General features: G+C 36.8%; 1 protein-coding gene across 1 annotated transcript in view; it reads left to right on the forward strand.

The window, feature by feature from the left end:
* The window catches only part of LOC6039107 (kinesin-like protein KIF14), a 50,595-nt gene that overhangs the window by 30,349 nt on the left and 2,173 nt on the right, over nucleotides 1-18,073 (forward strand). The window contains exons 2-3 of the mRNA XM_038252206.1: nucleotides 13,409-14,019; nucleotides 14,087-14,273. Of these exons, the coding sequence (XP_038108134.1) occupies nucleotides 13,409-14,019; nucleotides 14,087-14,273 (798 nt within the window). The remainder of the gene's footprint in view (nucleotides 1-13,408; nucleotides 14,020-14,086; nucleotides 14,274-18,073) is intronic.

An 18,073-nucleotide genomic window follows, 5' to 3' on the forward strand; every position in this document is an offset into this window, starting at 1 on the left:
GTAATGAACGAATCTCTTGTAAATCAGCTTTTATTTTTGAAAATCTGAAATTTGAAAATATGAAAAACATGTAAATAATTGATTGATGTAATTTTTTTGTAAATGTAAACCAAAAAGCATTTTAATTTTAATTGCAAGTTTGTTTTGCGAATGACAGCCAAAGCGGAATTCAACCGAATTGATTCATTGTTGTGTTTGGTGCGTAGTGGAGTGGAAGTGTTTTGAAGTACCGGCGTCAACATTTCTGGACTTTTTTTTTTATTAGGTTCTATAAACAAATGTAAACATTGATTGTGGTGCAAGAGGATACACCTTATGTCAGTGTCCACCGTAATATGCGGGATACACTCACTGTTTACATTAGTTTAGGACCTGATCAAAAATAGTCCAGATTTGATGTTTGCTTTTTTTAATATGTTTGTGCTTTCGATTGTCAGACAAATGTCGATTGGCTTAAACAAACCCAACCACAAACATTGTTTTGTTGGTAAGTTTCCTTTTCGAATGGTAAACATATATTTTTGCTTGGAACTCAAGCAAAACAAAAGTGTAAACAAAGAGTGTATCGTGCTCAAGCCTGTTGTAGCGCCGATGCTCATCCGCGTTGCTACAAAGCCAACTTTTGTTTACATTAGGAACTTGCAGGATAGAATGTTTACACTTCGTCTTTGGCCCATGTAAATGGTTTTTTGTTAACCGTTTGTAGTTTAAAATTTGATTTTAGGGTTGTAAAAAGCTCTGTCAGCACTAGACCAGACGTTTGCAGAAAGTGCATCTGTAAATTTGTTTTAAAAGTAATTTCCACAGGTCAAACTTACCTTTCAACTTAGCAAAAGGATCCGGATGTTGAAGTACAATAATTATTGTACTCTTCTTGCCGGCATTTCGGAACTTCCTTCCTTGTTCTTCTCAAGCGGGTTCAATTCGGTGATCAGCTTGAAGATCCACCAGGGACAATGTTCACAGCCGCGCCGTTGACGTTCCGTTATTGGCAATGAAAGGTAGCTCCACCATGGGTAAGCGTCTGATCGACATCCCGGGTTAGCAGTTGAAAATTTCTGCGTAAAATTTTCAACCTTAATTCGTTTCAAAACACCAGATACTTAACCAAATATGTGTTGTTAATAAATTTACTTACTTTTGATAACTTGACCACAAAATAAACTTGTAAATTTCAGATTATTCACACTACATAAATGAATGAAATTTTATCTTTATTTTGAACAAAAGCAAATATTATCAGTTTGACAGATTGAAACCCAAATCAAAGCAACCGAAGAAAAGGAATCAAGATTGTCGGAGTTCGGACTGCACGCAAAAGTTGGCATGCCATAAATGAACTCCGACATGAAGAGCGTTTATACAAAACTGAGTAGGTATGTCTACTGCAAAAGTAATGTGTACATTTAATTTTTTACTTTTTTAATCGAGAAATAGGGTCCTAAAGCCCTATGCCAATTTTTATGTACAACAACTTTAAAAAAAAGATTGAAAACCAGTTCTGATCACTTTTTTTCCATTTTAATGCAAAAAAAAGTAACAAATAGTAGTTTATGCAACAAGTTGCAAAAAGAGGATTTTTTCAGCACGAGTCGTACATTTATCCAACGAGGTTCACCGAGTTGGATAAATACGAAGAGTGCTGAAAAAATCAAGTTTTGCAACGAGTTCCATACAACATTTTTTGCAATTCCGAAAAACACGCATTGAGTGAAATTTTATGTAAAACTTTCATGTATTTTGTCAATAAATCGTTTGAATCAAAAAAAATGTTGAAAAGTGTTAATTTTCGAAACAAGTGCTGAAAAGTTCAACTTTTCAGCACCCATTTCAGTGCTGAAAAGTAGAACTTTTCAGCATTTATTTTGAAAAGTGTTGCCACAGAGTAATCCAGAGGAGCACTGGCATTTAATTTATGGTTGCGTTACGTGGTACATCGTGGTACATCCCCCCTTCAGCAAAACTTTTGCTTGGCGTAACGCTTGAGGCAAACTGACATTTGAGGCGTTACTTTTTTCAAGCGTTCAGATCTAAGAGCTCTTAGGTTCAAATGACTTCTGTAAACTGTCAAAGTTTTTCACATTTCCAAAATCAACACTGTGATTTTTTTAAGGCGATAAATTTAATCAAAAAGAATGCATGTGATATTTCCAGAACGTTGGTTGTGATTTGTTGAGAATAAAATTGAGTGAATATTTTGAACAAGATTTCTGGAGCTGCTGCGGTTCACTGATCCATTGAAGTCGGAACTTAAAGTTTACCCTTGTGACCGACCACTTTGTCGTGATTTTACGTGGACAGGTAGAGCAAATAGTCGAATTCACCAATTTATTTTTATATTAATATTTTCAGTTTATTTCTTCGAGGAGTGACGATCCATACCACCAGAAATATATGTTATGTTGAGTCGATCGATGCTTTTTGCTTTAGTTTACTTCAATTTATTATCCTAATCCTGGGCTGAATTGATGCACTGACTCCCAAATTTGCGGGACTAGAACAAGGACTATAAATGTGTTAAATTTTCATTATGTCTCCCGTGCATTCGGATGTTGGAAACGAAACAGCCTGCAGGTTTCTGCTGGCATTCATGACGCCCATACCTCCCCCCCTCCCTTTAATGTTCGGTTTGTCCCAGTGCTGTTGGGATGGAACCAAAAAAAATAAACTTCAGCGTCTGATGAGGATAAATTTGGACCCTTGGATGTACGACTCCACCTGATTCAAAGGTCAAATCACAAAAACTTCACTTTATGTGGTCGTCTTCTAACAGTTGCTAGAAGTGTCCTGCTTTTTAATGTTCTAAAGAAACTTTGAACAGATGACATTTTTCCATGCCATCCATGCTCAGCACTTGTCAAAACAAACAAATCGAAAAAAAAGCATGAGTTTACTATGATGAAATTTTTCATCGGGAAACCCATAACGCCGCTACGATTCCAAAGGGTAAACTCGTAACGCAGCCATAAGATTTGATGACTTTTGTTCGGACTGCTCCCTCTGGATTACTCTGTGGTGTTGCTATTCGATTCTGTTATTTTTGGTACAAGTAAAGTAGGCTATTTCGTCGTTCAAGAATGACAGGAAAAGTAAGTAGTTTCACGACGGAATTGCAAAAACAATATTTTACGATGTATCAACTATAGTCCCCTTGGTTCCTATCAAGTAGGATGCTTTTTGTCAGGAGGGCCGCACAGTTAATTGAAAAAAAAATAATAAAAAATCCATTTTAAATCCTTTGCGGTCGTGCAATGTGTTACAAAGGACCACAGAAAAATAAGCTTGATCGTTGATAATAATAATATCATACATTTAAGCTAAATTTTAGGACCAAACTAGAAAGAGAAATGTGAGCACGGAGTAAGGACGCTGCAAATATTTTTCAAAGTTTATGTGTTTATGTATTTTTAAAATTTTGACATGGCAACCCTGGTTGGCAGCGTTGACTTGAAATTGATAAAAAATATTGGGCAATCTAATATCACCAAAATTTAATTATTTAAATTTGTTCTTAGGCCCCAAGACATCCATCCCATCCCATGATACAGCACTTTTTTGGTTCTATCACTTGATTTCCTATGCAAAAGTGCGAAAACTAACTCAGCCAATCATTATTTCTGTTTTGGGTCCAACAAAGATAAAAATCTATAAAAATATTGTTTCTTCCCCTACCCAATTTTGATTAGTCGTAACTCCGACACAAATCCTGGGCCACCACGGAAAACCAGTCTACAACATGACAGGTCATTGAGTTTTGTTGTCAAAAGTGGTCATAAAGAAAACAAAAACAAAATCGAGTGAAAATATTACCGCGGCCGCGGCGGATTACTGCTTTGTGTACAGAAAACGTACCGAAGATCTTGCAGGATTCATCCTCGGAATCGAAATTTGCTGTGCCAACTGCTGGAGCCTCAATCCAATGATGGTAAAGAGTCGCGATCCGTAACATTTTGCCGCCGCGTACAACCGCGTTCGGATGACGAGTTCAGATGGTCAACGCGGCGGAGCACAACTCTGGAAAGGGCGGGTTAGCGCAGTGGCGCAGTGGCGCCTGCCACAATGAAATGACGGAACTGCTGTTGGAGCACAGAATTAACGTGAAAGTGGTCGATTTGGCAAAGTGTACTCTGCCGAACAAGGTTTTTGCAACCCGTAAAACAACGACCAAGGTAAGAACCTTCACGAAAATACTGTTTCAGTTGTTTAAAAATATTTTCTGTTTGCAGCACAGCGCGTGAGCGGCGCGTGGGCGACTAATATTTGGCAAATCTGCTGCTGGGCAACGTCGCTCAACTGGAAGGAAACTTGGTAAGTATCCGTCAACAATATCAACTGCCAAAACAGCAGATTAGCAACATGAAGTTGCTGCCTTTAGACGATATGATGGTTTAAGAAATGATTCAATTCTAGTAACTGATGAACAAGGCTGCTCAAAACAGTCTGGATCTGGCTACCGCCGAGGTCGTCGAAGAACGTCTTGCTGCTTGAAGCGATGGAGCCTTCGCAAACATACACCATGGCCAGTGTCAACACTGGATCGCCTAACAATAACTTGAAATTGTCGCGCCAACGGGCACCTCCATGAAGCTAACAGTTTCAGTTTAACAGGTGGGACAAATTTTTTAACGACTTGAAATAAAATTGATGAATTTATATTCTCTTGTTGCAGGTCGTCCATGTCCATCCTCACTAGTTTAGTTCCAACATATGATTGAACTGCTCGAGCACGTGCAGATCGCGGTGGACTTCCTAGCCAAAATTGGGAACAACGAGCGGGAGCAAGTGGACGGATTTTGACCAAGGCACTGAAGGGGATCGCGACACTTGTGAGATTTGAATCTGTTGGCAGACGTGTAAGTAATGCATATTTTTAAAATTTCTTCTCCCATTCCGCAGAGTTATAATCACAAATTTCAGAATCATAAAGCTAACACTTTTAAACTATTTAGTCTAATTTTATATCACTCCGTTGAATTTTAAATCTGATACTTTTCAAACTTTAGCCAACATCAGTTTGAATCTTCTTTTGTCTTTTCTAGTCAATAATAAGAACAGATTAAATGAAGTCAAGTTCTTAAATTGATTAGAAATTTTTATAAAAGAACGTCTTTCAAACCAATATTTGGCTATAAATGCAGTTGAAATTTACATCAGATTTAAAATTCAACGGAGTAAAAAAAATTTCGGGTTTGCTAAATTTACATCATTTTCATCGGAAATTTACATGTTTTCGAAGCGCTTTTTGTTTGGCACGTTTACGTTGGAAGAAATGTAAATTTCAGTTGTAGTTGATGTAAATTAGCATCATTAATGACGTGCACTTTTGGTACATCATAAATGATGTAAATTTACCCGATTTTTTTTTTCTGTGTAACAGCTATCTTCTGTTTATTTTGTTTCACTGTTTATCTAAAACGGCTTCTGTTTACTATCCTCCATTTGATTTCGATTTTACGTATTTGATTCTCTTATTTCTCAACGCTTTTCCACTCTATTTTACCAATTGATGCTGCTGTAACAAACTATCTGCTTTCCCTTAATTTGGTAGCGATGTCAATTTTGTTTATCATGTGCCTTTTCTTTATGTATCTATTTGAATAATTTCTAATCTTCCCTGTAAATTGCCCATCATAACAATAATCTAAGCTTGTGTGTTACCTCTTTTTATTAACTATTGTTAATTTCTATATCTACTTCATAAATTACTATCTTCGTTTTACTATTGATTCTTTACAAAGTATGTTTCCTTCACTGTCCATTGTTTTGAAACTTCACCTTTTTCTTAAGCAAGTGAGGTTCGAGCCCTTGCTCAATTTATGGAATGATTAAAGGATTAACACAAATATTACTATTGTACTTTTGAAAAACTTTTCTAAGATGCTTAGGACCAAAAATTGTAACAAAACACCGCGACAAAAGAAATAGCAACAGATTAACACGACTCAACAATAGGGAAGATTTCAGGAGAAAACAATACACAGTAAAATAACAACTAATTTTTGAATTCAAACTAAAAATAAAACAGTTTTTGATTTAAAGAAAGTTGATAGGCACACTTTAAATGGTTAGGCGCTTATACTTACATCAAACCCTACTTAATGTACCACCCCCGGCCGAGTTAAAATGCGTAACCGGAAAAGAAGTTGTGCATCCCTGGCACGAACACTCAAAGCGTGTTCTAGCGTGCTGCTCGTACTGACTCAGAGCAAGGGTGAGATGTAGGTGTAAGGGCAGTGCGTGTTCGTCGGGAACCTGGTGCATAAGATCGGTCAAGGCCCGTTCTTACACTGAAAATTGCGAATTGCGAATTGCGAATTTTTTGTCCCCTAAAACAAATCAAAAATCATAAAATAAGGATTTTGGGAAATTGTTTGGTCTTGTGAAAAAGGTAAATTATGAAACGGCAAAAAGATTTTAAAATGAAAGATTTTAGCCAGAATTAAACATGTCTTTTCTCTCAAACAATAATCTTTTTGCCTTCCTCACCTTACTGAAGAAAGGCTATTAAATCACTCGAAAAATGAACTTATTAATTTGACCTCGTAGACCCACCTTCACGTATACATATCAACTCAGAATCATGTTCTGAGCAAATGTCTGCACACAAAAAAATATTTCCGAATGTTACATCATTTATGATGTAACACTTTTGCACGTCATTAAACATTTAAATTTAAATGCAATTTGATGTAAATTTGCAACAAATTATACGTAAAAACATGATTTTACGTGTGATTCAACCGTTTACGTCGAATCTCAAGTTTACATCAACTGAGTTTACATGTGATTCATTTTTTCCGTGTCGAGTAAATTCACATATTTTTTTCTGTGTGTGTGGATGTGTGTAGGTGGGTGGACAAAAAATTGTCACTCGATTATCTCCGGACTGGATGAACGGATTTTGACCGTATTAGTCTCATTGGATCCGTCTTGAGGACCCATAGGTCTCTATTTAAAATCAGCAAGTTTAGTTAAGTACTTCAAAAGTTATGCTAAAAAACGATTTTGGCGTATGTTTGGATGATTGTAAAAAGAGTGGTTTTGAGTGAAGAGTTCAGATTTTCTTTAAACTGCAGTTAAGTGTGTTTCGGTAGGATTTTTTTTTTCAAAAAATATAAGTTGGCGGCTACACTTAAGCCCGTACTTTTAAAATAAAAAATACGGATTTTGGGAAATTGTTTTTTTTTTTTTGTAAAAAATGATAGTTTAAAAGTGGTAAAAAATGTTTTTCATTTGTACCTATTTTTCTAGATAGTCCTCATCGATACCTTAAACTTTGCCGAAGACACCAAGTCGATCAGAATATTCCTTCGAAAGACACAGATTTTTAAATATGCACGTACCATTTTTGTACGCACAGCTGCCAAAATTGTATGAGATTTCCAAAAAGATGTCTACGAGGTTTGTGGATGGTGGTCCCTATTTGGAATTTTGGAATGTAACAATTTTGTACTTTTTGCTTAAATTTTTTGTTAATTTTACTTCCAGACTCGGTTCTCAAAAGATGTTTGAGCATGAGCATGAGCATGAGCATGAGAGATCACCCATGGTTGCCCCTCCGTTGCTGAACAGAACCGTAATATCCTTTCAGCACTACTGATTATAGGCTTCGACGATCTAGTGGTGTTTCCCTTATCAACAGCATGTATGAATGCGCTGAAAAGATAAAACACCATGATTGCTAAAGCTAGATCAGTTGCGAATAGGTAACAGTCATTGGCCACCAACGGCGCCCGCCATGTCAGTTTGTAGACCTCGATTTTAAGGGACGGGAATGTTAGTTAGCGCAGGTTGCTACTAGGGCAGCTGATTTACTCTGTGCTTACACCCCACGAGCGCCAGGAACCTGAAAACTTGTTAGTAGGATAGGGTGTTTGGTCAGGATTCATCATAGAAGATGATGATGCGACCCAAAATCATAGTGTTTGTTAAAAGATGTTATATATTATTCTCAAGGCAAACAATCGGATGCTGCGGATGAGACATTTCCCGTTTATCGGTTGTTAAATTTTAAATGAAATGGTCTAGTCTTAGACAGCCGGCTGTGGAAAGATAGAACAAAAATCATTTGTAATTAAAGAATGAAGGATTAAACAATGTAACTTTTAACTTGAGATTATTTTACGAGTTTTAAATGATTGATGTTCAGTGAGGTACTGATTAACGGTGCGAACGACGAGTTTCGATGTGTATCGAGCTGAAATGGTATGATAGGGTGCTGATAGGGTCAAATAAAACTGGCTAGCTGTCATCGAGACAGCCAAAGCCAGCCGCACCTTCACACGCACGCGAGAAAAACGAAAAACACACCGACGGCGGACGCGAAAATTCTTACGACCTTACGGAAAGGAATCGCAAATCTGACTGGCTCAACTGTCATCGGGACAGCCAAAGCCAGCCGCACCTTCACACGCACACACGCACGCCAAAAAAAACGAAAAACACACCGACGGCGGACGCGAAAATTCTACGACCCTACGGAAAGGAATCGCAAATCTGACTGGCTCAACTGTCATCGAGACAGCCAAAGCCAGCCGCACCTTCACACGCACACACGCACGCGAGAAAAACGAAAAACACACCGACGGCGGACGCGAAAATTCTACGACCCTACGGAAAGGAATCGCAAATCTGACTCTCGGTTCTCAAAAGATGTTTGAGTATATAATCATTTTTTTTTTTCATCAATTTTGAGTTCATGACCCACATCAAAAAAGTAGTAATTACAGCTGTGTGTCAACGGCCTACTTTTAAAATAAATTTTGCATTATTGATTGATTTTTTTTGTGTAATTTTACACCAGAAATATGTAGCCAATCATTATGGGAAATCAACCTAATCAAAATGTTAAGCTTTAATAGGTGTTTAACCCCTTCCACTCTTTATCGGTCTGATATCCGAGAGGGCTAAGTCGTCAGTTCTCTCTGTTACTCCTGAGTTTGATTCTGATCAGTAGTAGCTTTTTTGTGTACGTAGAATTTGTTTTTTAAATGTTAAGTGACTTTTCTCACAACACAAAGGTAAAGTGTTTTTGCTGGTTAGCTGAACGAGACAAATAAATTAATTTCTTCGTGATTCGATAATTTGAAGTGCTTTATCTGAACAAAAAAATCGAGTAGAATGCTAATTAAGAACCCTCATACATACATAATTTATTAAGAATCATACTTTGATTTAGGTCAGAAAGCAGAAAAATAAATCTCGTTTTTTGGCAGGTTAAAGAACAGGTCCTATTTTCAACAAGGTAATTTTTTCTGCTAAACTTAAAAAAATGTTGCTTCTTCACATTAACAAGACATTTATTACTTCATTTCAAATTAAAATACTTTCTAGAATCTAAATTCGAACGCTGAAGTTCTGATGAGTCAACATTAGGTGCCCGACGGAAATGTATGCTCTTTCCCTATTTGGCTTCTCTTTCAAATGATGTAATTATGTACTCCTTCCCAACACTAGTCACCGGATTCTGTGTCATTTCCGATTCAGTGCTTCTTGAGTAATATTCCGCGTGACGATGGGCCACTGTAAACAAAGCTCGGTCACGTGCACTTTACCTTATTTGCCGTTAGTTGTTGGGTCTTGTGATATTAAAATATTTGCTGATAAACATACGACTCGCTTCTTCAAATTCGAAGAAGAGAAAAGACACTTAAGTGAAGAACTTTCTAGTTGTTAGACTTATCAAGTGGAGTGGATATTATACAATTTTCAATTCCATTGTCGACCTCAAAATAAAAAAATAAAAAACTTCTGTTAGTCGACAAAGCAAAAACTTCAAAAGGTATAATGTCAAGTAGCCTCTTTCGTTTCTCTTGACTGCGTCTTATCGGAATATTACTCAAGAACCACTGATTTGGAAACAAAAGCTGCATCAGCTAATAGTAACAGCAACTACTCTAACTAACCAACTACCTAACCGCCCAGTGTAGTCGAGTGAAAGACGATACCCTCAGCCAAGGTCACCCGAAGTTCCGAGGAGGATATCCTCATGCATGAGGCAGGATTATTGTATACACAGTAACTGCAACTGATTCTTAATGGGTATTGTACGAAGCGCGCTAAACAAGTTCCGACGAAGCGTAAACACGAGTTAGTGTTACTTGTCACATAAGGAACAAGTCAGGTGATAAGAGGGAACTGAGAGAAAAAAAGAGGGAAGAGGTTATCAAACCGTTGATGGAGTGGTGTGTTGAACACGTAATCCACCCAGCTATATTGTAATGGTGACAAATAATCTAATCACATCTCTCTGAAGTCACACCAAGACGAATTTGATAAAGGTTACTTTCATTATTCAAATAAAAATAACTCGAACAAAGAGAGTCGAAAGTGTTGAACTTCGGGAAGGCTTTGTCCTGGTTCCCCGTGTGTGTCACACAATAATAAAACGCATAATTAGGCTTTTTCACAGACAAACAGACGTATATCATTGGCCATCTAGCTGTGAGCGAGCTAACCGCACGAAATTTCATACGCATGAAAACGAGCTGTGGTGAAATCAAAATCGCCGTGGTGAATTTCCGATTATTCCAATTGACCGTTGAATTGTTTATACATGGAATTTTAAAGTTATTTAAGTCTGGTTGTCTATGGTTGCATCGTAAGAGGTGAATGTGATGATATCACGCAAATTGAACATTTGATTAAAATGGGCCACAGCTCATAGCTGCTGAACAAACTGCCTGTTTCGTAGCTCAAGAATATGAGTAATGCAAATGATACCAACTCTTAATTTGACTCTGGAAGAAATCGTATCAAATTCTTGAAACTTTTGCAAACATTTGGCTGACATTTTTAGAATCGCACTTTCTGAAGTGGAACTAAGGGGTAAATATTGCATTCCTCAAACAACAGATCTCCAGGGTGTGTGCTTTACGTAATTTATTGCGCGATGAAGCGAGCCTCTTGCTGACATTGTTGCAAAGATCATTTGAAAGACGGTATTTGTTCGAGCTCGAGCAAAACTTTGTTCCAGGTGACTTCTTTTGACGTAAATTATAAAGTTGAGAAAAACACAGACGAAAAAAAAAACAGATAGACACAGTCAATCAATCAACACTCATGAGGGGGTTGGTTTGCTGCAGCTCGATGCTTACCTTATCAGTGGGACTTTGGCTAGATTGCAACAGGTAATGCCAAATTGGCCCAAGGCTTGCGTGGTTCGAGTTGGTTCGAATTTGTCACTCGGCAAAAGTCTTGTGATGGCATTGCTTATCAGGGACCAATTTTTGTACCAGAAATGCAATGCCGTGCGTCATAGAGTGAAATAAAGATGGAAAATTAGGATTTAAAGAATACCTTATTTTTTATGTATTTAAACAGCTTTTATATTTAATTTAAATTAAGAAAAAACGTTGCGTTTTGTCTTGAAATCTGTCCATTCCTGATTAAAATCGTCCGAATTGTTGATGTCGATTTGATAACGGTTAGTTTGGAGCTACGTGACCTAGAACTGGTTGCAAAAAATAAGTGGAAAATGCCATTCGATGGCATTAAATGGGCTACGTTTCCATTTTTAGCTTATCTTTCTGTGATTTGACCATCCAACTTATCAGCTTTGACTTATAATCAAATTTGCAAAATTTGATTTGGGTATTCCTTCAATTTGCTTCTCTCCAAAATCGTTCAGAAGATTTGGTTGTACATTTTTGTTCAACGAAATACTTTACTACTCCTGTTTAGTATTTATAGTATTTCCCTCCCCCTCTCAGAATTGGCCCGAAAAATCAGGGGGCAAAAAAATGTTTTTTTTTTAAACTTCAAAATTTCAATGGAATTTTAAGTGAAATCAGCTGAAATTAATTTAAAATGCATTACCCTGCGTTTAGAATCATTTTAAGCATGTTTGAATTGATTTAAAAATCATTTGAATTTTTTAAAATTTTCGATGTTTAGTATCGCAAAAAGTTTTTTTTCGCTAAAATATTTGTTTTCGTCAGATCTTACATTTTCGGAAAACTAATGATTGCAAAACAACTAATCTAGTGCAAAATGTATTTTAAAACACTTTTTGCATTCATATGTTGAGACTATAGCTTGTTATTTAATTTTTTTTGTTTGCTTGAATTCGATCAAGTTTTTTTTTTCGAGGTTGTAATTTTATGATTCGTTGCAAAAAAAGCAAAGCAATCCACATTAACGACCCCCGGGTCTTTTGTGGGCTCTGTTGCAAGTTTCTGCTCATTTCTAGGCATCCGAAGGTTATGTGTGGTGAGTCACCCAAAAACCTCTTTTACGCAAATAGACCGACGTTTTACTTCCCCATCCGATAGAAGGCCAGGAGGATAAGGCGGGAATCGAACCCGCGCCCCATAGCATCTTAGGGATCGGCAGCCGAAGCCGCTAACCACCGCGCCACGAGCCCTGATTCGTTGCTCAATAAATAAACGACAAATTATGTTTGTGTTAATTTCATCAATAGCTTCAGCAAATTTTCAGAAAAAGCTTGAATAGTTTAAAATTTTATAAATTGTTTCATTTCTTCTGCAATTTGATCCCAAAACAGGAACTGTTCAGGTACTTTTTTACTATCTCCAATTTCAATAAAACTTGTTACAAAAAGAATTATCTAAAATACAAACCTGCAGGAAATTGGATAGTGTTCTGAAAAAAAAAAAAAAAATACCTACACTGAAATAAAAATACACGTCATGATTTTCAGAATGAAAAGTAAAATTTGAAGGTGAGACCACGTCATTTTTTCGTTAATTATTTTGTAGAAGATGTTGCAGAAAGCCTCAAGAAAAATGAATGAAGGTATGCCTCTTGTTAACATATACAAATGTCATTTAAGAAAATTTCTTAAATAGAATTGATTTTTTTTAGATGTTTGACATGTTCTTATGAAAAAGCTATTTTTACAAGATTTTGACATATTTAATATATTGGTAGGGGACCATCCATAAACCACGTGGACACCTTAAGGGGGTATGGCGATTGTCCACTCTCCATACAAAAGATTTTTTCGTATGGACAATTGTCCACGAAGGGAGGGGGTTGAGAATCCCTAAAAAAGTGTCCACGTGGTTTATGGATAGTCCCTAGGTAATCCAATGCAGAGAAAAGGCGCTAGAAAGAGTGTCCAACAGAATTAGTTTTCAGCATTACTCGATTCCTGGTGTCATAGATCCAACCAACCTTGAACTTCTGCAAGTGCTCTTCTAAATTTCTAATAAAAACTCGCAATAAATCCACTTATCCAGAACGGTCGCAACCGACCAACCGATCAATTGTAGCCGCCACATTAGCCACTTCCTTCGCTTCAATTAATCCACTTGATAGGCGCAATTTGCAAACTTTTACGACCGACTTCAAGTAGCCGCCACTTCTTCGGCATTTCAATTTGCATCTATTTATCCGTTCAACCACTGATGATTACATTTCCTCCCCTCTTCTTCTTCTTTCGCAGGAAAACCTTGGTGGCAATTCGCGCACGGTCATGCTGGCCACGATCTCGCCGGCGGCAACCCATCTGGAGGAAACGCTAGCCACGCTGCGGTACGCGTGCCAGGCCCGAACCATCGTGAACCGGGTCAAGGTCAACGAAGACCCACACGATCGGATCATCCGCGAGTTGCGGGCCGAGGTCGAACGGCTTCAGGTTCTGCGGCAGGACTACGAACGGCAGGAGCGCCACTCGGCGAACGCCGCTGCCCAGTACCAGCCGCGGAAGATCATCATTGAGACGTCGGTGGACGAGAGCGAAGTTGAGGCGCTGAAGCAGCAGCTGGCGGAAACCGAGCAGGAACTTGCCAAGGCGCAAAAGTCGTGGCGGGAGAGACTACAGGAAGCGGAAGATGTCCGGCGGACGGAGATGAAGCTGCTCAAGAGGAAGGGACTGGCGCTGGAGTTGAGTGCGGAGCAGAAGGAACCGTGTTTGGTGAATCTGGCCGCGGATCCGATGCTTTCGGGGACGTTGCTGTACATAATCCCGACCGGGACGGTCAACATCGGACGACCTTCGTCGTTTGGCAAGCCGGACATTGTGCTGGAGGGACCGCTGGTGTCGCACAATCATTGGTAAGGACGTGCTCAAAACCCAATTGTGACCTCCCCTAACAATCGCATGCTCTCTCCCCCTCCGCAGCTCCATCGAGAATCGCATCGGCAAGCTGTACCTGACGCCGCTGGACGCCGAGCAGTACGAGACGTTCATCAACGGGCAGATCGTGCGCGAGCGGCGTCAGCTGTTTCACAATGATCGGCTCGTGATCGGCGGGTCGCACTACTTCCGCGTGTCGAACCCGCAGTGTCCGACTCGGAGCAAGCAAATCGTAAGTGTGCGCCACTACAACAGCATGCACCACCGGGTGATCCAGATGAAGCGCGATCTGCAGTCGGTTCGGGCAATGTTGGGAGGGGGGTTTGGTGGTTGTGGAGGGCGAAATTTTCGGTAGAGAAGAAGAAGGGTTTTTTTTCTATCTTATTCGGTTTTGTTAAAGTTTGATGGAAATTAATAAAAAATATGTTTGAAATATTTGTGTGTTTTGTGTCGAGATTCGGAAACTTTTCAAGAAACATCAAGAATTTCAAGACACTAGAGAAATAAAAGGTAAAACATACTTTTTTTTTAATTTAAAGCCCTAATGCTTCTAACAGAAAAAATGCTCATTTAACTATTTGCATAGCGATTAAAATAAATATCCATGTGGTTTGTGGATGGCCTCATAGACAAATTTTCAAGTTAATTATAGTGGGTGCCTAGAGGTTAAACATAATACACTTTTCTAAACTTCTTGAGGAGTATTACTTTGCGTATTAATTTGCGTAATCAGAAAATAAACGGGTTTAGCAAAATATAAGGGTTATTATCTGCCAACTCTCAAGATCAGGGTGGCCACTCAAGTCGGGAAATCGGGAAAGTCGGGAAAAAGTCAGGAATTCGGCAAAATCCGCCAAAAATCGGGAAAAAGTCGGGAATTTATGATTTTTTTTGTCAAAAAGTCGGGGAAAGTCGGGAATTCTGAGCATACTTGATTGAAAATTATTTTTCAATTCTTGAATAATTTTTTAATATTTTGTAAAATTTTCAAATTGAATTCACTCATTTCTACTTTAGTAACTTACTTTAAATTTAAGGTTATTTTCACTATTTAAATATATTTGAGTACAGAAAAGCTGTTAAAGGCATTCAAATCTTAATGAATATTGGAGTCTTTGACACAGATTTTCATAATATTTTTTTATGAATCAAATGATCGCTTTAATTTTTGTTCATCAAACAAGAGGTAAAGGTAATGAAAAACTAATGAGCAACTCTCTACGAAATCGGCCGATTTCGACCATTTTTATTTTTTGTATTTTTTGATTTGACTCAAACTTTGTGGGGGCCTTCCCTATGACCAAATATGCTATTTTGTGTCATTGGTTCACCCATACAAGTCTCCATACAATTTTGGCAGCTGTCCATACAAAAATGGTATGTAAATATTCAAACAGCTGTAACTTTTGAGTGAATTTTCTGATCAATTTGGTGTCTTCGGCAAAGTTGTAGGTATTGTTGAGGACTTTTGAGAAAAAAATAGGTACACGGAAAAACAAAATTTGAGGATTTTTTTATCAACTTTTTTTTCACTAAAACTCAATTTCCCAAAATACGTATTTTTTGATTTTCGAGATTTTTTGATATGTTTTAGGGGACAAAAATCCGCAACTTTTGAGCCATAGAGAAACATGGTCAAAAAATCTGCCGCCGAGTTATGAATTTTGAAAAATAGTAATTTTTGGAAAAATCGAAGTTTCATGCAAAAACAAGTTTGACATTATTTTTAATGCAAAATTGAATTTACAATCGAAAAGTACTTTACATATTTTTGATAAAGGGCTCCGTTTTCTAGATATAGCCACCGAAAGTTTGATTTTAGCGAAATATTTGCAGTTTTTCAATTTTTAAAAATAGTGACCATGAGTGACCATTTCTAAAAATATATTTTTTGAAAAGTTCAGAAAATTTGCAATAAAATTGTCTAAGAGACATTGAAGATTGGACCTTTGGTTGCTGAGATACAGCGGCTTAAAGAAAAAGAAACACGAAAATTGAAGTTTTCTAAGTCTCACCCAATCAGCCCACCATTTTCTAATGACGATATCTCAACAGCTAATGGTCCGATTTTCAATGTTAATATATGAAACATTCGTGAAATTTTCCGATCTTTTCGAAAAAAATATTATGAAAATTTTTAAATCAAGACTAGCATTTTAAATGGGCGTAATATTCAATGTTTGGCCCTTTTAAAATGTTAGTCTTGATTTTAAAATTTTCAAAATATTTTTTTCGAAGAGATCGGAAAATTTCACGAATGTTTCATTTATTAACATTGAAAATCGGACCATTAATTGCTGAGATATCGTCATTAGAAAATGGTGGGCTTATTGGGTGAGACTTAGAAAACTTCAATTTTCGTGTTTCTTTTTCTTTAAGCCGCTGTATCTCAGCAACCAGAGGTCCAATCTTCAATGTCTCTTAGACAATTTTATTGCAAATTTTCTGAACTTTTCAAAAAATATATTTTTAGAAATGGTCACTCATGGTCACTATTTTTAAAAATTGAAAAACTGCAAATATTTCGCTAAAATCAAACTTTCGGTGGCTATATCTAGAAAACGGAGCCCTTTATCAAAAATCTGTAAAGTACTTTTCGATTGCAAATTCAATTTTGCATTAAAAATAATGTCAAACTTGTTTTTGCATGAAACTTCGATTTTTCCAAAAATCACTATTTTTCAAAATTCATAACTCGGCGGCAGATTTTGACCATGTTTCTCTATGGCTCAAAAGTTGCGGATTTTGTCCCCTAAAACATATCAAAAATCTCGAAAATCAAAAATACGTATTTTGGGAAATTGTGTTTTAGTAAAAAGTTGATAAAAATCCTCAAATTTTTTTCCGTGTACCTATTTTTTCTCAAAAGTCCTCAACAATACCTACAACTTTGCCGAAGACACCAAATTGATCAAAAAATTCACTCAAAAGTTACAGCTGTTTGAACATTTACATACCATTTTTGTATGGACAGCTGAAAAAATTGTATGGAGGCTTGTATGGGTGAACCAATGACACAAAATAGCATATTTGGGTATAGGGAAGGCCTCCACAAAGTTTGAGCCAAATCAAAAAATACAAATAAAATCCATTTCCGGTTTTGGTAGAGAATTGCTCTAATATAAAAATAGAGCATAATGGCCAGCTTAGAATTATGATTCTATTTCATTTTGTCACATAATTGGATATTTGGTAACAGATTCCAACTTGAGTTTGGCAATGGTTTTTTTTTTGGTGAATATTTTTAATTGTTTGACTAAATTCATTAAGGCTGGTACAAATATTTTTAAAAGTTTTTGTCACACCCCCCTTCAAAATTGGCCCGAAAAATCAGGGGGCAAAAAAAATATTTTTACAATAAACTTCAAAATTTCAATGAAAATTCAAGGGCTGAAATCAAATTAAAATACATTCTCCTGCGTTTAAAATCATTTTTAGCATGTTTGGGTTTATTAAAAAATCTTAAGATTTTTTGAAAATTTTCGATGCAAAATCTTTTTTTTTCGATACAATTTTTGTTTTTGTCAGATCTTAGATAGATTTAGATAGATTTTTGGAATTTTAGACCTTTACTCTTATTTTGTCACACAATTTTCTTATATCCATAAGCCAGATCGCTTGAGATTTCGGAGTCGCTGTAGAGTAGCAGTTTGTATGGGAAAATTGCCCAAAACATATTACCTCCGAGAATTAAAAATGATTTTTTCCTGGTTTTAAATTAGATTTTTCATTAATTTGTAAACTAGTTAAAACAAATTTCTGATTAAATCTTAGACGTTTTGGAATATTACGATGTGTAGAAAAAAAGAAAACGAGTTAATTTTTAGATCGTTTCCTTCCATCTTGAATTATTGGCAACAATGCCGAAAGTTAAAAAAAAATGAATAGAAAATATCGATTTAATAATACCTATTTTTTATATTTTTAGAGCATTTTTTGTCTGGCAAAAATTGTATGGAGACTTCAAGAGATTCATTAGAAAAAGTTCTATAAACATAGGGATTCTCATTGATTTGTAAAGACACGGGATGG

Source organism: Culex quinquefasciatus, chromosome 2, assembly GCF_015732765.1.
Source record: "Culex quinquefasciatus strain JHB chromosome 2, VPISU_Cqui_1.0_pri_paternal, whole genome shotgun sequence".
In the NCBI taxonomy this organism is placed as follows: Eukaryota; Metazoa; Arthropoda; class Insecta; order Diptera; family Culicidae; genus Culex; species Culex quinquefasciatus.